The sequence below is a fragment of the Sinohyriopsis cumingii genome, chromosome 14 (assembly GCF_028554795.1).
Source record: "Sinohyriopsis cumingii isolate HCF-2022 chromosome 14, ASM2855479v2, whole genome shotgun sequence".
NCBI classification, from domain to species: Eukaryota; Metazoa; Mollusca; class Bivalvia; order Unionida; family Unionidae; genus Sinohyriopsis; species Sinohyriopsis cumingii.
This window is the reverse complement of record NC_142974.1, coordinates 5,439,904-5,465,020: the sequence shown is the minus strand read 5'-3', so window position 1 is coordinate 5,465,020 and position 25,117 is coordinate 5,439,904. Positions and strand designations below refer to the sequence as shown.

General features: G+C 40.6%; 1 protein-coding gene across 8 annotated transcripts in view; it reads right to left on the bottom strand.

Annotated features, from left to right (window-relative positions):
• Nucleotides 1–401: 401 nt before the first annotated feature.
• Nucleotides 402–25,117, bottom strand: part of LOC149783130 (neo-calmodulin-like) — a 183,435-nt gene continuing 158,719 nt past the window's right edge. For all 8 annotated transcript variants that reach the window (XM_089931367.1, XM_089931363.1, XM_089931364.1 and 5 more), the window contains 3 exons: nt 6,717–6,876; nt 6,288–6,388; nt 402–4,464 (listed from right to left, as the gene is read on the bottom strand). In XM_089931367.1, coding sequence (XP_089787493.1) covers nt 4,433–4,464; nt 6,288–6,388; nt 6,717–6,876 — 293 coding nt within the window. In that variant the 3' untranslated portion in view covers nt 402–4,432. The remainder of the gene's footprint in view (nt 4,465–6,287; nt 6,389–6,716; nt 6,877–25,117) is intronic.

The window sequence follows — 25,117 nt, the reverse complement described above, 5'->3', positions numbered from 1 at the left end:
TTAAAAATAATTCTAGATCTTCCCTTGGTGTGCGAACTACTCTGTATTAATCTTACACCGGAATATTTGACAGTGTAATATCCACTTGTAATAAGCAAATGCTTCTTGCTAATTCTATTGAGTAATACAATAAACACGCCATCCATGTCAGTTAAAGACAATTCTAATATCTGACGATATTAAAAATCACCTTCCTGGAGCATATGAACTTAACGAGTTATATTGTTACGACAAAATTGACAAGCCCCTATGTACGTGGTGTTTGTATTTGCATGCGTGTGTTTCTTTTGCTGTGCAATATATTATCAGTTCAACCGGCGTAAGCAAAGGGTACTGGTCGATAATTTGTAAATCAATGCAGACCAATACGTCTGTTAAACGAACTTAAAGACTAATAACCATGAAAATATGAAATCTTTAATTTATTAATGCACTCTGAATGAATATAAACAAGACACTGCCTGATTTAGTCTTAATGCTGTGTTTATTCCATTCGCAAATTGAGCAAACTTTGCTTCTGAAAATATTTATTTCAGTTTATAGAGATCTGATTGTCAAAAGATTAGAAAGAAAGTCATGAAAATGTTTTTATGGTATATACAAAATTACAGAGCCATACAAACGTCTTTCTGACAATACATCTAGGATATTTTAGCTGCAAAAAGAAAGACGTGACACAAATCTGTCTGATACGAAAAGTTTGTGACGTGATAATTATTTTACAAAATATCCAATTTGCATGAAGCAAACGTAGTCGCCATTATACAAGAATTAATACAACTTTGCGAGATCAGAGCAGCCCAGACACCCCCAACCCCCCAAAAAAACCCAACAAAAACCCCCCAACAAAACAACTAGTGATGAGTACCTTACACACAGATGTGAAAATTCAAGAAATTATTGCCTTCCTGCTCGTGTAATATTTACAGTATATCAAACATAGAATTATATTAATTCTTGAGTTCAAAACACAATAATTCATATTTGGCATGCCATCAATAGAAAATATAGAAAATGCTTTCGTTTGAATTTGTAAATAAAATACCAAACGTTTATATTTTGTCAGAGAGACTGGTACTCCCATGTAAACAATGTCTGACCTTTAAAGTCTTTCCAAAACGAATGAGAAATAATATTCGAATTATCTTTCTCAGAGGAATCTATGATTTTAACATAGAGGTCATCAAAGGTATCAAGCAATTAAAAGCTGCTATTCCTAGCATCAAAGAAGTTGATTTTGGAACAGCTTCATTTAATTGGTATTTATCCCTACAGTTCCATCCAACTTAAAGAAAAATAAAATCTCGAAAAAATGCTGCTTTCATTTTTTGAAAAGGTAACATTCACATTGATTCCGCTGATTGTACTCTTTATTCAAATTGTTAAGACATTATTGCTTTTGAAAAAGCTGTTGATTATATCTAAGTTAAGCGGACGTTTCCATCTACCGGAAATAAACCTTCTAGATGTCCGTATAGTATAATTATGGATTCTCTCCGACATATATAGCACAGAACATTTTCTGTAAGATTGGTTCTGGGGAAGATTATTGACTGAATACATATGCAGGCTGTATCATCCTCGTTATTTACAGTGGTGTCAAGAATGTATAATTTCATGATGAATGCACAATGGGAGTATTCTACCGAGGAGGCATAATATGTGCCAGCCTAATTCGAGTTCACGTTTTGGCCTAAAATGCACACGAGAGGCTGTCCATTTTTCCTCTTTACTAAAAATAATATATGCGACTCAAATGTCACTGTATAATGTATGAAATATATCGCATGTTAATTTGTATAGTTTTTTTATGAGGATGATAATTTTACCATTTTGCGTGGTGGAGTTGTGGCGACGTAATTCTAAATGAGTTAGATCGGCATTTCATGTCAGCCTCTCCACTGATCTACTTTTTCCATTCTCTGAATTTTAAAATGCATGAATGATTATGATTATCGAGATTATTTTCATTGCAGATTCAAAGCTGAGAGGTTTTTTCATCTACAACCAATGGCGATGTCAAAGCTGGTCAGTGCTATTTTAAGGTGTGCATGTGATCAAAGTTATATTTACAGCACAGTGGGAATTCTACATGTATTACTAACAAGTTCATAAACCTTTAGTGAATCAAGATTTCCTTCGTAGAGGAGTCGATGATACAACTTGAAGATTTTCTTAGCATTTTCAAATAAATTTAGCGTATGTAAAGACACATTGGTTAATTGTGTTTGCAGGAATTCACATCTTGACCGTAACCTTGATAATAATAGATGAAACAGTAGTCTCGAATACACAACTATGAACGCTTCTGATTGGTTAAGAAACAGGAAAATAGTCATCTTCAGATTAATGCTGCTGTTGAAGTTTTATAAAGCGCACTTAGTTACAAAAATACAGAGAATTTACACGTAGAAAATATACATCGGCATAGCTGAAACAGTTATATCACTAGTTTAGAGGCATACACTGGTATAATCGAATTAATATGACTGAAAAATATATGTTGAATTGTTATAGGTTACTATATTTGTGTGGGCAATATGACGTTTTATACACAATGCTAGTAATACGGTATCGCTCGCAAGAAGAGAATTCACATTTTCCCATTCAAATGTGGTAACCTTTTTATTTATCATGCCCTCAATTTTGTTATTTAAGAATGGCTGTGAAATGGACAATTTTGTTACGGTATACAACGCATGGGAAAAACGATGTCTGCATGAATACCCTATGCAAATAATGCAGGAGTATTTAATAACAGCTGAGTTTTAATTGCTGATGAAAATAATTTAAGTGAAGCATGTGCACTAAGTTTATCATCAAAATAAAATTTTACTTTTACAGTTTAAGACAAAATTCATACTATATAATGATACTGCGTTGATCAACTTCATTGACAAATTCATATATACATGTAACGGTGTTGTTTGATTTCTACGTCATTAAAATTAGTTGCAAATGCCTGATTTTTGAACATCCATGTTCGTGTTCAATTTCGTCATGATTTATGATGAGATTAGGTAACACTGAAACTATTTCGCCTCATCGCAGTACGTTTCCCACCCCCCTTACCCGTGTTTGATGTCAGATAAAACCAGTTCAAGAAAATAAGGTCAACCTGTCCCACCCCATATAATGCATTGTTTCAGCAGGATCAGGGTGATGGCGGTGCCTATGCAGACACTCTTGCAAGCACAAATAACAAATATAAAAAAATTAAACAAATTGTGTTTAACAAAGACAATATACATTTTTGTGAGAAAATGTCCTCGACAAAGCTTTTTTCACGAATGCTTGCACAAGTTGGCGTTTCTTCTTTTTATAGCTCTCCACCCTGTGCACAGAATCACCTGTGAACCTGGGACCATGCTAAGCATATTTATCGACAAAAAAGGCAAGAGTTGCTATACCGTAATCTTTTTCTCAAGAATTTTTATCACTTTTTAAAATATAAAAATGCAGACTCCTGAAAGGCACACATACTTTTTATCTAGAGAAAGGTAAAATGAATAAACTTGATTAACACAGAATAATAAGGGAATTAAAAAGAAAGATATATTGATTTTTGTCTCGAGCTCTGTCGAGAGTTTTGATCGCTCTTCAGTCACAGCAATTCTGAACACAAGGTTCACTCTTGTTAAAGTTTCAGGCCACCATTATATCATCATAAATGTGACAAGTTATCTGTAAAATAAAAGAAGAACCGAAGGAGGAACGATGGGGAGGGGGTAATTATTGTTTTAACTAAGGGAAAACCTACTATACATTTAAAAAATGTAATGCATCTTTTTACACTATTTAGGTAAAATGAAATGATTTCTGCAACTGCGGCGCGAAGGTTCGAGGCGCGGAGGCAGTTTTTTTTTGTGGGGCCTCTACTTTGTTAAAGAGAATGTTTATGTCCATTGCCAACCTCCCTGCTCCCCTCCCCGCTCTTAAATATTAGTTTTGTGAAGTATTACCATTATTTGACTAATGTGAAGGTGTATCACTGTAAAATTGCATCTGAAAATTTTACCTATTGCGCTTCGTTCACCCCCACCTTACCGACCCCAACTTCAATATCGCTTGCGCCGCGATTGCATCTAAACGATTTAGTTTTTGAAGTTTTTGAGGACATTCAGAAATTATTTATGCAAAATTATTTGTCTTCTTGAAATAAAAATTGTATGGTTTGGAAACCGGTCTTTTAGAGACAAAGCGATAAAATGTTTTTGTTTTCTTCCTTAATCAGTTTAAAAATCAGTTTAAAAAAAACTTGTGGCCGTATTATTCTTGTTATGAGCAGTGGATCTACTTTTGTGTATAATGCATCAGTGAATCTTCTTGGAAGCAAGCTGGTGGAATACTCCTTTAAATGTACAGACTCTTCACATCATATCATAGAACAGTTCATGAGACACGCCATCTTCTTTTTCTTGAGTTCGTTTTTCTATTTCGTTTCACACCAGATTTTTACAAATTCTGAAAGAAAAAAAAATTGAGGAGTATTTCAAAGTTCATAAATATTAAGTGTGTAATGTAGGTTTAGCCCTACCATTTTATATGCAGTCAAAACCGTGCTAAACGATTGTTTCATACTGTAAAACAAATATGGCAGATATAGAAAAGGGAAAAAATGAAAAAGGGGTACAATAGTTACGATTCGCGTATTTTATAGTAGTAAATATTCATAGAAAATTAATCCAGAACAGAGAACATACATTATTTGTCAACTCACGTCACATTTTGTTATGTGCAGCCAGTTTTAACCATCGATAGTAATTGAGAGATAAACGCCGAGACAAATAGAAAATAAAGGGAAATAAGTGTTGCAACTATTTCATGTCTTCATATCGAAAGAAAGAAGTGTTTTCCCTTGCATTAAATATACAGCATTCCTGTGCACGTTTCGGTAGCCAGTGATCGTCGGTCCATTTCAATGCATATCCATCTTTGGTAGATGTAGCTAGCCAACACAGTATTTTCAAAATGTGCCCGCTTGCGACCGAGTTAATGTCATTCGCAAGTAAAATGAATTGATCAGTTCGTTACACGACTGTTAGATTTCTTGCGGATAAAGAATTGCATTCCACTGCGAGCCAAATCGATTGACCAAGAAGAGAACACGTTACAAGACATATTAGGGTTTTGGGATGGTGCCTTCCATAGTGCAGTTATGAATTGATTCGCAAGAAAAATGCACATAAACCGTTTAAATTGCATCAGTTCACATGCGACATGTGTCGTTGTCCTCGGATACTGCAATAATTATTCACAGCTATCTTACTCAGGAAATGTAACGAGCAATCTGATTGGACCACTTTCAGCTACATCCAGTCAAACGGTTGAGCAGCACATACTACTTTGGGCAAGCCATATATGGCAATACGCGATATAGAAAGAACTGATCAACGATCCTTCGCTTCCAAAGATGCTCACTGCATAAATGACGTAAAGTAAACTGATTAAATGACCTGTGTCTTTGTATATTTCTCTCTTTTCTTAAAAATGTAATTTATTTTTGTTTTGTTCTTTGTTATGCATGAAATACTGCCAAGTAACACAAACTTTCATGGACTAATTTGTATATAAGTTTGTAGAAGACGGACAAATAGTACATGCTTTGAACTAATTCGACAAAGCACTGATAATATACATCCTTGCTTAAAACGTTTCGAAACAAAATTAACAAATACCAACCATTACCACCAACCAGCTGAATACTTCAATATGAGCAGTAAATATTTTTTAACGCCTCAAGTCTCGTCCGTTTCTTTGACGATATGTGCCAGTGAGCTTGTATAAACTGATGGCTTTTGTATAATTGATTCGATTTTCAATCTGATAAAAATCAGATCTCAACTGTCCTACGAGAAGATCTGACAGCGACAACTTAGGGGTCATATTCTGGTGATATATGTTAACACCATATTCGGTAATTGTATCAACCAATCAGATGAAGTCATATATCTTCGCTTTTGGGAGACTGAATATGGCTTAAGAGCATCAATATATGCCGAACAATTTGAATCACTTTCAGATTTCCGAAAGCTGCAATTATATTACCTAATTCAAAGGTCACCAGAAATTTAAGCCATAAGCGGTCGCTGTTTCATCTTCACGTAGGACAGTGGTGATCTGATTTTCATTAGATTGGATGTGGTTATCAGGTGAAAAGAAAGATAACACGTTATTACAAGCATGGTTATACACACTAAAACCTCATTCTCTGAAGCGAAATTGTTGTTGTTGTTGTTGTTATTATTATTATTATTATTAGCAACATGTGATTATTAATAAATTACCTTCATAATTTATTTTGCCATCGCCATCAACGTCGGCTTCTTTCATCATGTCATCTAACTCTTTATCTGTCAATGCTTCTCCTAAGTTTTTCATAGCAGCCCTAAAGAACGCAATTGTAAATGAATAAAGTCTTTAGTCAAATGTCAGAACTAAAAATGAAATAACGAGTGAAAGTCTTGGCTTGGAAGTATGAGAAATGCATGTAAGCAATATTCTTAATTATCAGAACCATTAAAAATGGCTACGGTTTGCTGATGCATGCATAAATAAAATGATTGGTTTTTTTTGTTTTTGTTTTTAACAGAAATTAATGAACATACCTCATTGATTATATTGAAGGTACAATATAATACGCACATGTAGGTCATAACCTTTCTAGTATATCATATTAAAACATGCATAATAATTGACGGCAGAAGTGCACAAACCGAAGCTCTTTCGCATCTATATAACCGTTTCCGTCTCTGTCAAAGATCTGGAATGCGCCACGAACAGTTTCTTCCTTATTCATAAAGTCTTCTTGGTTAACTACGGATAACTCTGCTTGCATGAAGGCGTAGAACTCTTTGAACTCTATCCGGCCGTTGCCTGGAAAGAAAATGTGTATGTCCGGATTTTGTAAAATTATAAAAAAGAAACAAACACTGAAAATTCAGTACAAAACAGTCGACAGAAGCTTGAGTTCCTATTACAAAGTACATTACAGAGTATCATGAAAATAAAAGTTTGCAAGACAATATTCCACCACTTTGCAGCGAAAGTAAATTTTGATTTGAAATCGTACATGTTTTTGTTTCAAACTATGTGTTAAAGTTAGAATACTAACACTAATAAAAACAACAGCAGCAAAAAAATTCAATTCAAACATCTTTCTGCTGCATTGCACAACTGTTTTGTTCGAGATGATGATGTGCATTGATTTAAGTGTCAAAAATCAGATATTAAACGCCTTAATATTTCTTCAGCTTTATTTCAAACTCCATTTGATTTTTTTAATTAAAAATGTATTCCCATGTTACGAAATGAAATTAAAACCATAAGCGTCAGAAGCTCAAAGGGTTTCGGACCTGAGGACTGTGTTAGTTTTTCGAGGCCACAGTAAAATATAGTTTATGGCGATACTGAAAAGTGCCAAGTATTCGAGCATTTGATGGTTGAATAAAGAATTTTTGGAGCTGCAAAACGTCACCATACATCAGTGTATCCTATTCATATTTTGTATTGAAATCTCTGAACGCATTAAAATGTATATTCAAATCAGTGGTCATGTCAGTAGATGATAAAATGAAATGAAACTTTCAATACACTGTTGACGGAATGAACAAAGCTTTCCAAGGATCACTAATTGCTAACTTAAACATGTTGTTCGATCTCTTTTCTCGGTTGAAAGGCATTTGGTATCATCGGAGAAGACCATTATTTTTTGTTTATTGGCGGGGAAACCTTTCAAATAGTAACGTCTTGCTAAGTATTTTAAATTAATCTGATAACTTATGCAACTTGAAGAATAAATATTCTAAGAGCAAACATTTCTTCGAAACATCAAGCTGTGCTGTTGCATGAATTTGTTACCATTTTATAGCCGTAGGACGTTGTAATCGAAGTAATTCGCCTCCTCAAATGATTGAAGAAATCTAGTCTAATTGGTATTTATCTGGGCTCACATTTGCCATATAATTATGTATTAAATGAGTTGGAAGATGCATTTTTTATCTGCCTTGATTCGAATTATTTCAGATTAATTGTCTTACGAAAAGTGTAAGAGAATTTTGTATTTCCCTGAAATTTGATTTCAGGTTGTAATGCTTATTAGACAAAGATAGATATCAACAAAGAATTTAATTTCAGCGTGTAGGAAGAAGATAATGGGTTTTTGAATTGCCATAATCAGAAACAGATTATGCCATCTGCAAAAGAAATTCTCTCTCTCTTTCTCTCTCTCTCTCTCTCTCTCTCTCATTAAAATACTTATATAATTGGAACTGGAGCACGTTAGAAAATAATTTAAAATACATTTTTAACATTTTCGTTCGGAACCTATCACTTGTAATCAGATTTCATTTCTTCTTTTTACTGTAATGGCTTTAGATTTAGACTGGTTATATGTATTTTTTGCACGAAGAGCGTTCAAGTTGACAAATTGAGCTTTCATCAGTGTTGACGGCCTTCTGCTGATGATAACCATCCTCATTTTACTAAAGGAAAAGGGAAAAAAAAGTAGGTAATAACGATCAATGCATGAGTTGTAATTCATAAGTTTCTATCTCTTTCATTGGTACAAAGATCCGACATATCTTTCAGAGCTATCAGAGTTCTGTTGGAAAGACTGGGGTTGTAATTATTATTTCATGAAAGTTGTGTTACGAGCACGATAAAAGAAGTAAGACAAACATGTCATTGCCTGTAAAGTCAACCTGCATATGGCTTTTAAGTGTATATAGTATCATTAGATGTCGTCATTGCCGGTAAAGTCAACCAGCATATGGCTTTTAAGTGTACATGTTGCCATTAGATGTCGTCATTGCCGGTAAAGTCAACCGGCATATGGCTTTTAAGTGTACATGTTGCCATTAGATGTCGTCATTGCCGGTAAAGTCAACCTGCATATGGCTTTTAAGTGTACATGTTGCCATTAGATGTCGTCATTGCCGGTAACGTCAACCGGCATATGGTTTTTAAGTGTACATGTTGCCATTAGATGTCGTCATTGTAAGTAAAGTCAACCGGGATATGGCTTTTAAGTGTACATGTTGCCATTAGATGTCGTCATTGCCGGTAAAGTCAACCGGCATATGGCTTTTAAGTGTACAAGTTGCCATTAGATGTCGTCATTGCCGGTAAAGTGAACCGGAATATGGCTTTTAAGTGTACATGTTTCCAGTAGATGTCCTCAAAAATCTTAAAAGTAACTGTCCACGTCTAAAACACGAATATTATTTTCGGGAACATTAGCGACTTAGTTTTTATTAAAGAAAAGACTTTAATTCCACCAGTATTTTGTAAAAAAATTTCCGTTGATATCCATTATATATATATGTATAAATAAATAAATAAATAAATAAATAAATAAATAAATATATATATATATATATATATATATATATATATATATATATATATATATATATATATATATATATATATATATATATATATATATATATATATATATATATATATATATAAGTAGTGAAAGGGGTCACCCTACGGACAATGGGAATTAGCATTACAGGGACCCCTGGGTCACTCTACGGACAATGGAAATTTAACATGGCGAAAAATCGTGGGTCACTCTACGGACAAGGGGAATTAACATGGAGAAAATCGTGGGTCACTCTACGGACAAGGGGAATTTAACATGGCAATAAATCGTGGGTCACTCTACGGACAAGGGGAATTTAACATGGGATTTTTTTTTTAAAAATTTTTTTAAAAAAGGGGTAGGCAATTCAAAGACTATCTCTTTTCGAGAAATATGGCTGGCCCTGAAAAGGGCCTTTGATTTTTATGTTAATGTATTCATTAACATAAATGGCACCGCATTGGTCTTCTTCTTGTCCTTAGGCTGCGTCTTACTGTTGGTCCGTACATCAGCACTCTTTTCAGGCATCCTTGTCTTTCGACGTAGATCCTACGTATCCACAGGCTGGTGTTGGTCCTGTGGACAACGGTCCACTTCGATCTGACATACATGAGCAAGTCTGTCCGAAACATCATGGAAGACACAAGGGTGGATGACTCAACTGTAGTCCACATCTTGAAGCGACGAGAACAGGTGAATCAATGCATTGAACGGCGCTTATTTATAGGCGGAGGAAGGATTGAAACGGATTGAGTTCATTTACCAATCCGAACACGCGTTACAGAATTCAGTCAGCTCGCATCCAATCCGAAGAGACCAGTCTGTGACGTCACGTAGTCTATTTAGATTCGCTAGCGCTTGTGTGCAGTCAATCTATGCGACAGTGATTCAACATGACGGAAACTCAGAAAACGATCCATTGGGGTGCACCAGCAGGGGAGACTGCCCAAGGGAACTCGGACTTACTTTCAGAAGAGGTGAATTGGGATTTTGTGGATTTTCTCTCCTCGCAAGAATTTGTTCCGGAACCTTCGTTACCTTCTTCATTACCGCAAGTGGAGAATTTTAGACAGAGACAGAAAGAAGAATTGGAGAAATTTATACAACGACAAAAGGAAGCGGAACAGGCTTTTCTCCTACAGCAACAGCAACAAGAAGAAGAGGTAAGAAAAAAACAACAGCAAGAAGAAGTAGCAGCAAAGAAACAAGAGGGTGAAAATCAAACGGTCACGGTACTGTTGGACATTTTAGCGGAGTTAAGAAGTCTGAAACAAATGTATCAGACTTCTTTATCACGACCGAAGAGAATACGACCTTCCCGAGCTAAACACGTCAACCCTGTGACTAAGCCTACCGTACCACCCTTAGTGATTTCAACCCAATCATTATCATCATCATCAACATTACGCAGTCCAGAAGTAGGCCTTGGCCGTGGCAAAGGCATAAGGCAGTTAAAGTTGATTGCTTAAACTCACCCTTTCACCATGAAGAAAAAGGCCCTTTTCAGGGCCACCCACATTTCTCGAAAAGAAATACAATTTCAATTTGCCAATAACTCAAAAAAAAAAAAATAAACCCCACCCATTTTACCCTTATTGTACGTGTCTGTCTATGAGTGCGTGAGTGTAGCTTCTTATTTTAAAATCACAACTCAAAGACACTTACCTTTTATCATTCATTTATTCTTTTCTCCATTTTTTACAATCCAATTCACAATTCACAACACAACACTTTAATGAAAAGTTCATTGATTTCTTCTTTTCTCCTTGTTTAGTCTCTCTGTTTTTTGAATTTCTTCACCGTCACACTCTTTTCCTCTTCTTCCTCCTCACTTTCTTCCCTTCTTCTTTTTTTCTCCTGTTTCTTTTTCTTCACCTGTCTTCTTTCTTCGTCAGAAGAATCCCTCTCTTCCTCTGAACAATCCCTCTCTTCTTCTGAAGAATTCCTCTTTTCTTCTGACTCCTCTTGTTTCTTTTTTGGGCAATCTGGAGACCAATGTCCTTTTTCTTTACAATAATAACAGGTATCTTGACTTTTGTCTTTTTTATCCCCTGTTTTTTTTCTTTTTTGACGGTCTGGACACTCTGAAGACCAATGCCCTTTGTTCTGACAGATATAGCAAGTATCTTGACTTTTATCTCTAAAGGAAGGAGAGTAGTCCGTAGGCTGGTCTGAAGAGAATTTTCTAATGACCCCTCGCAAAGCTCTGACGAAACGTTCCATCTGGTCAGTCTCTTCCATCGTTGTGCTCGGCTTGAGAGTGAAATGAATAGTGAAAGGACAAGACACACACCCTTTTATATACGCTGGTCTGCTATGACTATAAAGTAGTTTATGGTGTTTGAACTTGAGTCATTTGACTTTTTGCTTTCAAGATGAAACGATCCCATTCATTCGAGAAGAAAGAAGAAGAAAGTAAGAGGCAGAAACGTGATCTATCGCCTCGTACCAGGGCTGAAATCTTGGCACAAATTCATGCCAGTGATTTTGAAGAGGACATGAGTGAACCAGAATTTGAAACCTCTAAACCAAGTTCACCACCCTTTGTCAACCCTGAAAAGTACTATTCCATTCGAGAGACGGAAAAGCGCTCCTCTAGAAAATTTAGAACCACGGCTTACAAATACACGGTGAAGTTTAAAGATTTCAAGGCTGAAGTGCCGTTAGAGAAAGCAGAAGTGTTCATCACCGAGGTGTGGGATTCTTTGCTCACTTCACTCAAGCAGCAATGTCAACCCAAAGAAGACGATCGCTTGAGACTTTCCATACAACACGACGGTTTGAAATCCCCTGTTTGGATCGAGTTTAGCACCCCTGCAGAATTGACTGCTTCCAAAGTCATGGACAAGATTCAACACGTACAACAATCTAATGATCAGTTTGACATCACCGATGGTAAAGCCACACTGGACATGACCCACGTCTCTCCTCCTCAAGGGACAGGACGCAAAAAGATGTTATTGGTGGACGACCTTCGCAACACCAAAACGAGTCTCGTCCGAATTAACAACCCTCATGACCAGATGTGTTTAGCCCGTGCCATCGTGGTGGGACGAACCTATGCCAACAAGAACGACACGGTAGAATGGAAAAGAACCTGGGACACTATTCAACGTTCCGACCGAGCCAAACAACGAAATGAAGCAGAACTCCTGTTACAACAAGCCGGATTGCCCAAAGACACACCCTGTGGCATTCCAGAGATGCAAAAATTGCAAGATGCCCTAGCTCCACGATACACCTTGAAAGTGCACCCTCAAGAAGTGCGCGGACCTCTGTTGTTTCGAGGCCAAGACTTTAAGGACGGAAAATACATTCACCTTTATCATCACGATGACCATTTCGATACCATTACCAGTATCACTGGATTCCTGAGATATGTTTATTATTGTGAGAAATGTGACTATGGTTATAATAATCGAGAGCAACACAAACATTGTGGATGGAAATGCTCAGGATGTTTGGCCTCTCCACCCTGTCTGAGCGAAGAACCAGTGCCTTGTTCCACTTGTCTGCGCACGTTTGTCAGCCCTAAATGTTACCAACAACATTTGAAGACGCAAGGTTCACAGAAGAAATGTGCTTGTCAACTGCTGAGATTGTGCTCTACGTGTGAACAAGTCATACGTACCAATAATACCAAGGCACACGTATGTTCAGGAAAGAAAAAATGTCACATTTGTCACCACATCGTGGACTTGGAACACCAATGTTACGTGCAAAAATACCAACCCCCACCAGAGAAAGAGGACGGTCACAAGAAGAAAGGCAATTTCATCTTTTTCGATTTCGAATGCATGCAAGAGACTGGCATTCACATCCCTAATTTCTGCGTGGCTCATCGAGCGTGCGAGAAGTGCATTCAAGAACCTATCTTCAGTCATTGCCCTCACTGCAGCAAGATTCCTGGAGGGCGTGAAAAAATCTTTCGGGGACCAAATACGTTAGCCGATTTTGCCCAATGGGTCTTAGACCCCGTCGACAAGACGTGGAGCCAAGAGGACATCGAACGTTACGGAGATTGTCATCGTCATGCCACGGTGATGGCTCACAATTTTTCCGGATACGATGGACAGTTTCTTTTGAGGTACTATACGGAACAAGGCACCGAGCGTCCTAAAGTGACTTTGAACGGGGCCAAAATCATTTTCATGCAAGTGGGACAAGTACAGTTTAAAGATTCGATGAGCTATTTGGCCATGCCTTTGAGTCGAATGCCTAAAACGTTTGGAATGACAGAAATGGCTAAAGGGTACTTTCCACACTTTTTCAATACGGAAGCCAATCAACATGCCGTTCTACCCCATTTACCTGAGGCTCACTATTACGACCCCGACAACATGCGTACCGAACAACGAGAAGCTTTCTACGCTTGGTACCAGGCTCACGCCTCGGACCCTTTCGACTTTCAGGAAGAAATGCTAAAGTATTGTCGTTCCGACGTGGACATTTTACGGCGTTGCTGTGGAAAATTTCGAGAACTGTTCATGGAACACGGAGGGGTCGATCCTTTGAAAGAAGCTTGCACCATTGCCAAAGCGTGTTCCTTAGTGTATCGACAACGATTCATGCCTGAAAACACCGTGGCTGTCATCAGTCCTCAAACGACCCACTTTGTCAAACGTCAATACTCGGTCAAAGCCCTACGTTGGTTACATTACTTGTGCGACAAGGAAGACAAGTGGATTCAGCATGCCCGCAACGGAGGGGGCGAAAAGACCATCGGAACGTATTCGGTCGATGGCTGGGACTTAGAAAAGCCCAAGATCGTGTACGAGTTTAACGGTTGCTTATTTCACGGATGTCCCGTCTGTTACCCTGACCGTGGTACTAAAAATCAGTTTTTGCAACGAACCATGGAAGACTTGTACCAGGACACTTGTCAGCGACGCCTAAAGTTAGAACAGGAAGGATACCAAGTGGTGGAAATGTGGGAACACGAGTACGATCACCGTATGAAAACCGATCCCGAGTTTAAACGTCTCGTGGAAAGTTACAAGCTGATGGACCCGCTGAACCCGAGGGATAGTTTGTACGGAGGAAGGACCAATGCCACCTGTTTGCTGTACCAAGCCGACGAAGAGAAAGGAGAAGAAATCAAATACTTGGACGTGTGTTCGCTGTATCCCTACGTGTGCAAATATTCTCGCTTTCCTGTAGGGCACCCGCAATTGTTGACGGAACACATCGACCTGGTCAACATTCGACAATACGAAGGCTTGATCAAGTGCAAAGTTTTGCCTCCCACGAACCTATACCATCCCGTCTTACCTCACCATTGTCAAGGCAAACTGATGTTTCCCTTGTGCCGTACTTGTGCCGAAACGTGCAACCAAGACCAGCCTTGTCAGCACAGCCAGGAAGAACGGGCCTTGACGGGAACCTGGGTCAGCGTGGAATTGTTCAAAGCTCTGGACATGGGATACCAACTGTTAGAAGTGTACGAAATTTGCCACTTTCCCAAGACACAACAGTATCGCAAGGGTGACCCCACGCAGAAAGGCATTTTCGCAGACTACGTGGATGCCTTTTTGAAACTGAAGCAAGAAGCTAGCGGCTATCCTTCCTGGTGTCACACTCCCGAAGACCAAATACAATTCAAAGAGAAATATTACGAACAAGAAGGTATCACTTTAGACCACATCGAGAAAAACGAAGGCAGGCGATCGTTTGCCAAAGTGATGTTAAATTGCTTGTGGGGTAAAATGGCACAACGACCGTGTTTACCCAAGACGGAATATTTGACAGAACCTTCCCGCTACTTCCAGATGATTCACGACAAAACCAAATACATGAAACACGTGGACGTCGTTCGAGAGAATTTGATCTTGGTCAATTACGAAGAAGATCTGGACTTTGTACAAGACGACCCTTTTGGAAATGTCATCATTGCGGCTTACGTGACAGCCCATGCTCGCTTAAAATTGTACGAAGCTTTAGAACTGTTAGAAGAACGCGTCCTGTACTTTGACACGGACAGTTGCATCTACATCCATCACCCGATTCAACATCACCCTAGCATCGAAGGAGACCGTTTAGGAGCCTGGACAGACGAGCATCCCGACGACAAGATTGTAAGTTTTGTCAGTGGCGGTCCCAAAAATTACGGCTACCAATACCGGGACAAACAAGGAGAAGTGCACACGACGTGCAAAGTGAAAGGACTGACTCTGAATTATCGTACCAGTCGAGTGGTCAACTTTGGGGTAATGAAAGAAGCCTTGCAATCGGGAGAGGATGGAAACTTTAAAGTGACCACTCACCAACCGAACAAGATTGTACGTTTACCCACTCATCACATCGTCAGTCGGCCCTTGGAAAAAGTCTATCAAATCGTGTACCAGAAGCGAGTTCGACTTCCCAATCATTTCACCTTACCGTACGGTCACGTCGGTATTGGTCTGTATATAAAAAAGGAACCCTAGGCAAGATCGATAGTTCATTGTGACTACCAAGACCGAGCGAACAAGATGAATACTTTGAAAAAGACATCGTTCCAGTTTGGGGATTGTAAAAAAGTTGTATCTTCCTCTAGTGTGACTAATACTGGATGGATAAGACCCATGCATTGCGACGGAAAATGTCCGGAAGGAAACTGCGATTGTCCATGTGGTTACCATTGTAATTGCGTAACGGAGTTTGCAGACGAGTGCGATTGTGAGCCTTGCGATGGGACCGATGCTGCACGTTGTGACCTGAGTGATGCCGTAAAGCATCATGGGAACTTTGTTTTCACTGCCCCTGTCATGGAAAGTGATGCTGTGCGTGTCAAACCTGAGGGATGCGAAAGCGATGCCGCTCGTCCTCTTAGACATTTTACCGGGTTTAAAGGGGAATGTTCACCTTCACGTCTACCCCCCTACGGATGTCATCCAGCCCTGAGCAAACTCCTGTTCATGTCACCCAACCCTTATCGAAACGAACCTGTGAAAGACGAATATTCGTTTCCTGTGCGTTTGTCGGAATACTGCGACTTTGAAAATCGTCTTCAATCGTTCAAAGGAAAATGGCCAAAGTATCTGGGAGGACCGACCCCCGAAGAATTAGCCAGAGCCGGATTTTTCTACTTGGGCGAAGGAGATAAAGTCAAGTGCTTCAGTTGCGGTGTGTCACTTCACCACTGGGAACCGCAAGATTCGGCCTACGTAGAACATGCTCGATGGTCACCGAATTGTCATTACTTACCCTTAGTGGGACCGAGACATTGAAGAAACTTTTTACCATAATCATCTGTTCATGGATACTTTACAAGAGAACATTCGTGCTTTGCCTGTGGAGTTGAGAGAACGCATTTATCGAGAGCTGGTCAAAATACAAGTGAAACGTAAAGAACAATTGCATCCGTTACGTCACCGGTGTTTGAACCACTGGTACCTGAAGGCTATACAAGGACTGATTCAATTGAAAGTGTTCCATTGGACAGACATTGATCAACGACCTCCTGGTTATAAAAAGGAATGGTTTGGTATTGACGATTCTATCTACTACATTGTAAACGTACTGCATCGAATTCCAGAGGAAGAGTTAACAAATTACCAACATCTTAAACACAATGTCAACTTGGTGAAAGAGGAAACTTCTGAACGAATTGTAATGTGTAGATTAGTGACTCAACGATTTAAATTCGACACTGAAGTGAAACCATGTTTGTGCAAAGAGTACATTTCTTGTGTCAGACCAAAGAGGATTTAGTATGACCTATTCATGGATACTTTACAAGAGAACATTCGTGCTTTGCCTGTGGAGTTGAGAGAAAGGATTTACCGAGAGCTGGTCAAAATACAAGTGAAACGTAAAGAACAATTGCATCCGATACGTCACCAGATCTTTAACCACTGGTACCTGAAGGGTATAAGAGAACTGATTCGTCAGAAATTCTTTCAATGGTCAGACATTGTTCAAAACTTTGAGGTCGCTAATGATCGACATGTTCATGATTATGGTTACTTCGAGATTCACCTAGTGCAATGCATTGAGGAAGACAAGTTAAAGGATTACCAACATATTTTACGTGGAATCTACTTAGAGGAAGAGGAAACACCTAAACGAACTCTGACGTTTCGGTTACAGTATGCAAGATTTAGATTCCCTACTGGAGAACGAAGATCTCTGGCTAGAAAGTACGTCTATTGCATCCGAAAAAAAGAGAATATAAAAAGAGGCTGCCATGCCACGGTTTATATCACATGTCATCCAACAGATTCCGTGGAAGGAACTCAATGACCTATTCATGGATACTTTACAAGAGAACATTCGTGCTTTGCCTGTGGAGTTGAGAGAAAGGATTTACCGAGAGCTGGTGAAAATACAAGTGAAACGTAAAGAACAATTGCATCCGTTACGTCACCAGATCTTTAACCACTGGTACCTGAAGGGTATAAGAGGACTGATTCGTCAGAAATTTTTTCACTGGTCAGACCTTGTTGAATACTTTCAGTATATGAATGATGATGGGCTAGACGTTCGTAATTTTGGTTACTTGGAGATTCACTTACTGCAACGTATTGAGGAAGACGAGTTAAAGGATTACCAACATTTGTTACATGGAATCTGCTTAGAAAAAGACGAAACATCTAGACAAACTCTGACGTTTCAGTTACAGTATGTAACATTTAAATTCCCTACTGGAGAACGAACGTGTTTGGTTAGAAATTACCTTTATTGCTTCCGAAACAAAGACACTATAAAATCAAGTTGTCATGCCACGGATTATGTCACATATCATTCAACAGATTCCGTGGAAGGAACTCAATGACCATATTCAAACCGTGGATCATTACCATCAATTATTACAAGAACTATATCCATTCAATTTGGGACGACAAGTGGTGTGTGTCTTAGTGACTTGTTTTCTGGGATTTCGTTTACCAGCCGATTCCTTGTGGACTCTTTACGATCAGTACTTACCACCTCCATGGCCTTAAATGGTCACGAAAAACTCCTTTTGCTCAAAGCCTTGCGTTTTCATCTGGATACTTCTCGACCTCAACAGGAAAAAAAGATTCGTCAACTTTTAGCGACCCAAGACGTGTATGACGATGTGTGTGTAGCTTGTGACTTACACCCTCATTGGACAGATGTTCGTGATTGGAAAAAGGGGGGTTTTGAGGCTTGGACCCAAGAAGTGGCCCAGTATGCACAAGAGTTGTTCAAGGAAAAAAGTTACTTTTCAACCCGTGTTAGTGACGGTGCCAGAAGAACCCGTCACCGAGAACAACCACTCGCTTCAGGACAGGACTGTCATGGACATGCCTGAAAGGTCATTCCGGGAGGACACTTGTGTGACAATACCTCATGTAGAGACTGTAAGAACATTACACACTGTCCCTAGGACATCTTGGTTACCCAAAACATGTTGTACAGACACTTGTTTATATTCCACTTTGATCGCTTTGCTGTGTTTTATATTCCTGTACATCACTATTTGGGTTGTATGTATTTTTGTCTTTCGTGTTCATATTTGAAACATTCAATAAACGTGTTCTGAAAAAGTATATAAACTCTTGTCTTGTTTGTTTTTCGTGTCACAAGTGACATTTCTCATACCATGGCTACCTCTGCTGTCTCTGCTCCCTCTTCCTCTACTGTCAAAGTCATCGACGAACACTTAGATCGTGCCAGTTGGGAGGCTTTGTATCTTCGCCATCCCTTTAACATGCTCATTGCTGGACCTAGCGGTTCTGGCAAAACCGAATTCGTCAAACGTTTGATCGAACATAAACATCATTTGATCGATCGGCCCCCTCAACGGATCGTGTGGTGTTACAAAGAGTGGCAATCGGCGTACAACCTCTTGCGAGAAAGTCAAGGCGATTCCATCGTGTTTGTGGAAGGCATTCCTAAAGAAGACGATGGCATCGTCTCTGACTCCCGTCTAACCCATTTGGTCATTTTCGACGACATGTTAGGAGAAGACGAAGAAGAAATTAAATTGTGGTTCACGCGCAAAGGGCATCACCGTAATGCCAGTGTCGTTTACATCACCCAAAATTTGTTTCAACAAAGTAAAGCCCATCGCACCATCAGTCTCAATGCGCATTACGTGGTCTTGTTTAAAAGCCCTCGAGATAAATCGCAAGTGCAAGTCTTAGCCAAACAGTTAGGAACGCCTTGGCTGACTCAGGCGTACGACGATGCCACTCAAACTCCACACGCCTATTTACTCGTCGATTTGAAACCTACGACCCCCGAGGATTTGCGATTTCGTACCCACTTGTTTCACCACTGGTGCCAAGACGGAGGGCCTGTCCTGTACACGTCTCCGTCCTCGACTTCATTTCACTCCTCCCATGAAAAAAATCTATAAAAACCTCAGACCCTTTTTCGTCTGTCTCACACAGTGTGAACATGACGTCCCTTCAGTCGCATCTTCCCGTCAAATTGATTCGTGCCTTGTATGGCATCAGCCGAGAAAAAGATCCACAAACACGAGCTCGTGTCTTAGAAGCTAGTCTCAAAGAAGTCTTACGATGGTTCACGGTGACGGCACGTCAATTACTCCAAGGAATCATTCAGATTCCTCATCAAACCCAACGCTTTTTCGATCGAAACAAAGTCGCTTTGGTCCAACTGGCCGATCCCCGCATCGACACTCAAACCAAAAAACAAATCATTTTGAAACCTGGAGGGAGCGGTACTCTAGGAGGGGTCATCATTCGCTCACTCTTAAGATGGGATCCTAATGCCCCCAAAGTTATCCCTAAGACAAAAGTTCAACGAAGCCCCAAGAAGAAAAAGAAAAAGACCAAGTCCCCAAGAAGAACTTCTCCAGTGGCAGGACCCTCCTCTTACCAGACACCACCAATATCACCCCGGAAAAAGAAAAGAAGCCCCCAGAAAAAGAAACAGAGAAAAAGTCCCCAGAAAAAGAAAAGTCCACAGAAGAAGAAGAAAACTAGTCGCAAGAGAGGCACTTCGGCCAGGACGCAACCTTACACTCGCAAGCCACGACCTGCCACAGCGTCTCCGGCAGCCTCACGTTTGTCCACTTCTCCGTTGATGTCACCAGGAACTGAAGAGTACTTGGAGACGTTGATTACACCAAGAACTTCTCCGTTGATGACCCCCAAAAGAACTTCCCCAGTGGCAGGACCTTCCAATTTAGCGGCAGTGGCTGCTGCTCACAAAGTACCTTCTCCCAAAATCAAAGTCCAAGAAAGATCGGGCATGTTACAAAGTTTACTGGATTTGTCCAAACAAGAACTGGCTCGATTTAGTCCGTTACGTACCCCTGCACGACGTGTCATGCCTGTCCTCAAACTGATAAAACGTAAAGACAATCAGTGGCGACGCGTTCCAGTATAAAAAGACCTGTGACCAAGTCGGGGTATCAGTGAACTTGTAAAAGATGTCACCTCCAAAAAGCCACAAAAGAAAGAGACAAAGGCAGACGCGTCATCCGACAAAGCGCTTAGCCAAGCATCGACGTTACCCTAAAAAAAGACACAGTCGTTCCAAGAAAAAGAGGCGCCAACAAAGGGGAGGATTCCTTGGCGATTTTCGGAAAAACATTGTTACCTTTATGACAAAGCGATAGTCCCAAAAAAAGATTAAAGGGTGTGCGTTAAGTCATCGACGTTAGTGTCTGTTCGGTGAATGTCCCGGAACCCACAAGCAAAAAATGTCACCCTCCAGAAAACCCCAAGGAAAAAAAAGGAAAGGACTGCCACCACGTTTAGCCAAACATGGGGACATGTTATCTGTCCTGTCCAAAGCTTCTCCACCCCTACGAAAAAAACTCATTCAAACGGCCTCCAAAGAGGTCATCGATACCGTGTGCGAATGTTGTTTGAACGTTTTGAAAGGCACGATCCCTTTGTCCAAACACCAGAAACAATGCTTAGGCAAACATCGTCACGTTCTTCGGAAAATGGTTCAAAAGAAAATTCCCATTCGTCAAAAAAAGAAGATGTTGGTCCAACGTGGAGGCATTTTACCTCTCTTGTTAGGCCCCATACTAAAAGGAGTCTTGGGAACCATGTTGGGAGGACTGATGGGAGCAAGATAAAAAGGCCTTCGGAAGTCCCAAGATCTCAGAATTCACCCCTGACAACCCCATGGAAGGACGAAAACTAGCTTTAGTGCCTTACAAACGATGGATGGAATACCATCGGTGGCAAGAACAACGCACCCCGCATTTACCTCCCAATCCCAATTTGAGCGAGATGTCCCAGTTACAACACGAATTGCAGTCCTTGATGGATCGTCAAGATTTGTCCGAAACAGAAAAATCGCAAAAGTATGGTCAACTCTTGCAAAGACTGCAACTCTTTCACCAGAAAGCTTTAGACGAAACAGCTTTACCCACTCTAAAAGATTTTAAGACCTTGATGAAAAGTCCAGCACCATCATTACCACCACCACCACTACTGTCATCCCCAACCGTCACCAGAGATGCTACCCCACAAAGACCTGAGGAAGAAGAGACGCGTGAAGTGTTTCAAACACCGTCAGCAGCTCCCATTTCGAGTAAGATTGCAGGATCCTTGTTGACCCCGTCCCCCACACCCCAACGAGAAGAAATGAAAGCTTGGGTTAAAAAGATGATGTCCACGCCTTCTTCGACAGAAGTGAAAAAGAAAGAAGGGAAACCAGAAGTGAAAAAAGAAAAGAAAACCAAAGCCATTCCATTGCCACCTCCACCACTACCTTCGACTTCTACTCCCGTAGCCCATCGGACACGTAAATCCGTTTCCAAACCACCCTTTCGACTCACCCAAAGTAGCATCACCGAAGAGTGGGTGACTTATTAACACACCAATACAAAATAAAAAAATGGAAAAAGTCTTAGCCAGCATTTACTACGATCCCTCGCATCCTGCAGGTTACGCAGGAGTTCAAAAATTGTATCGTGCTGCCAAAACGCGACTGAAAAGTCTCCGTTTACCTCAAGTGCAACGATGGTTACAAGAACAAGCTACCTACACTTTGCACAAACCCATTCGACGCAAGTTTGCCAGAAGTCGCACCCGAGTGGAAGGCATCGATCATCAATGGCAAGCCGATTTAGCCGATGTCTCTCATTTGGCCAGCTACAATCGTGGTTACAAATATTTGTTTTGTGTCATCGACGTCTTTTCCAAATTTGCCTGGGTCGTGCCCTTGACTTCCAAATCCAGCAGCGAGTTAGTGCGAGCCCTGCAACGGGTGTTGAAACAAAGCGGTCGTCGCCCTCTTCGATGGCAAACGGACAAAGGCACCGAATTTCTGAACCAAGCTTTCCAAAAAGAATTAAAGAAACGTGACATTCATTTTTTTACCACCGAGAATCCCGAAACCAAAGCCAGCATCGTGGAACGTTTTCAACGCACTTTGAAAGAACGCATGTGGAAATATTTTACGCATCACCACACTCTGAAGTACATCGACATCTTACCACACCTGGTGCAAGCGTACAACCAATCTTACCATCGAAGCATCGGACGTGCCCCGCAAGACGTGACTCCCGACAACGAAGTGCTGGTGTTTGAGCGCCTGTTCGGTACGTCCCCGACGAGGGCTGTCCCCAAGAAAAGTGGAGAGTTGACCGTAGGAGATTGGGTGCGCATTGGCAAAACCAAACGCACTTTCGACAAAGGTTACTTACCTAACTGGACGACCGAATTGTTTCGCGTCACTGGACGAGTACATGGCCGTCATCCTGCCGTCTATAAATTGGAAGACATGAACGGAGAAGTACTCAAAGGAACGTTTTATTTGCCCGAGTTACAACGTGTCACCAAAAAAGAAGACGACGTGTACGACATCGAAAGCATTCTCGAACGCAGAACCCGTAAAGTGGGCAAACGACGTGTCAAAGAAGTCAAAGTACGTTGGAAAGGATATCCACCCAGTTTCGATTCTTGGATCGACGCTTCGCAAGTCATCGACTATAAAAAGAAGAAGTGACCATCATGCCCTTTCACACAGCAGCAGACGCAGCTACGTCGACCACTCCTTCTTCCCCTAGTTCTTCTGTGCAAGATTTACAAAAACAACCCTTGTGGGTGTGGTGTGGAGAACGTGTGCCTAAAACGCAAATCGTCTTTTTCTGTCAAATCTTCGTGGTGTATTGTGTCATCGGGGCAGCCATCGCCAATTTGAGTTTGCAACAAGGAGACAAACAATTGTGGACCATTTTATTGAGCAGTTGCATCGGTTACCTGCTTCCCAATCCCTCCCTGAAATTCTCCTCGAACGGGAACGTTGTGTCGAGTGCCAGTGTCAGTGCCAGTCACCACTCCAACAACCACAACCAGAACCCCATTTTGGGCGGAGACACGCCTCTGACATCCACTAACCCCTCGGACAGCCACAGAACTCTGGAATTATGAGTCACGAAAACCAATTTTACTTAACCTTACCCAGTGACAGTTCCATGGAGGTGTTTCCCAACAACAAGTTGTGCTGTTACACGGCCAAATTACCTCAAGCCATCCCCTTAGATCACGAAGCCCATTGGGAAGTGGCTTTAGTAGAAATGATTCACCCGACCCAAGTCCTCAATGTCCTTCCCAATCAAAATAAATTTGATGTGGAAGTTTATGACGAACAAATACAACAGTGGATGGATACCCATAGCAAATATGACAAGAAAAACCGTAACAAAGAAAATCCAAAGTGGACTGACTATCAGTTGTTCATTCCCCCAGGCTATTATTTTAGTGGTCAACATTTGGTCATCACCATAGCCACCAAGTTTAATGGCGTGTTTGGGGAAGCTTTTAAGAATGTCAAGAACAAAACTGTCACCCTGGAATACCACAAAACAGCTCGTCGCTTCCTGATGAAATTTCCTGAGGGGGAAAAAATCATGGGTTTCTATTTTAATGATGAATTGTTTGACATGTTGGGTGGTGACATAAAGATGAGGAAGAAAGTAGAACAAACACTACCCCAAAGAACCATCATTTACGACAACGAGTCTTTTGTCAAGTATTTTCGTACCCCGGTAGAACTGAACCAAGGACTGAATTTGATGTTCGTGTACTCCGATGTGGTGGAGTATAACGTGGTGGGACACACCTCTGTGCCGTTACTGCGTGTCATTCCTTTCAAAGTGGATTCTGCCACAAACGCTGACGAGGAAGGTGGAAACACTTATCACGTTCACCGCGAATTTGTCCATCCTCACTATTTACCTGTCAGCAAGTCGTATCTGGACACGGTCAACATTACTATAAAAGGAGATTTGGGACAAGATATTCCATTCACCAAAGGAAAAGTCACGGTGAAACTCCATTTTCGAAAACGGTTTTCTCACGACTCGTAAGTAAGTAAGTCATGTATCCAGTGTACCGAGGGGTTGCACGACAGCGAGGACACGGTTTAGGAGACATGTTAAAATCGGCCTTTCGTTCGGTGGCCCCGGTGTTGAAACCGATGGTGACACGCGGATTGCACGCCTTGAAAGATGCGGCACTGACGCAAGGCAAAGAATTTCTCCAAAATGTCATCATCGACAAACAAAACCCTAAAGAAGCCTTCATCAGGGCTGGCAAAAATGTCTTGCTGCAAACGGGCAAAGACATTTTGGGCCGACGAGACACACCTATAAATGCCCTGCACGCTACCGAATCAGGCATTCAGCAAGGACAAGGTAGAAAGAGACGAAGACGAAGAAAACACCCTTTCACCAGACTTCAAGCTAGAAAGGCCAAGAAAAGAAAAACCGTTCGAGACTTAGACGTTTTCGATTATTGAGACACAGAGAAAAATGATGCACCGAGAGTCTTGCGCTTGTTCCAAGACGGAACTGGATCTGTTTGC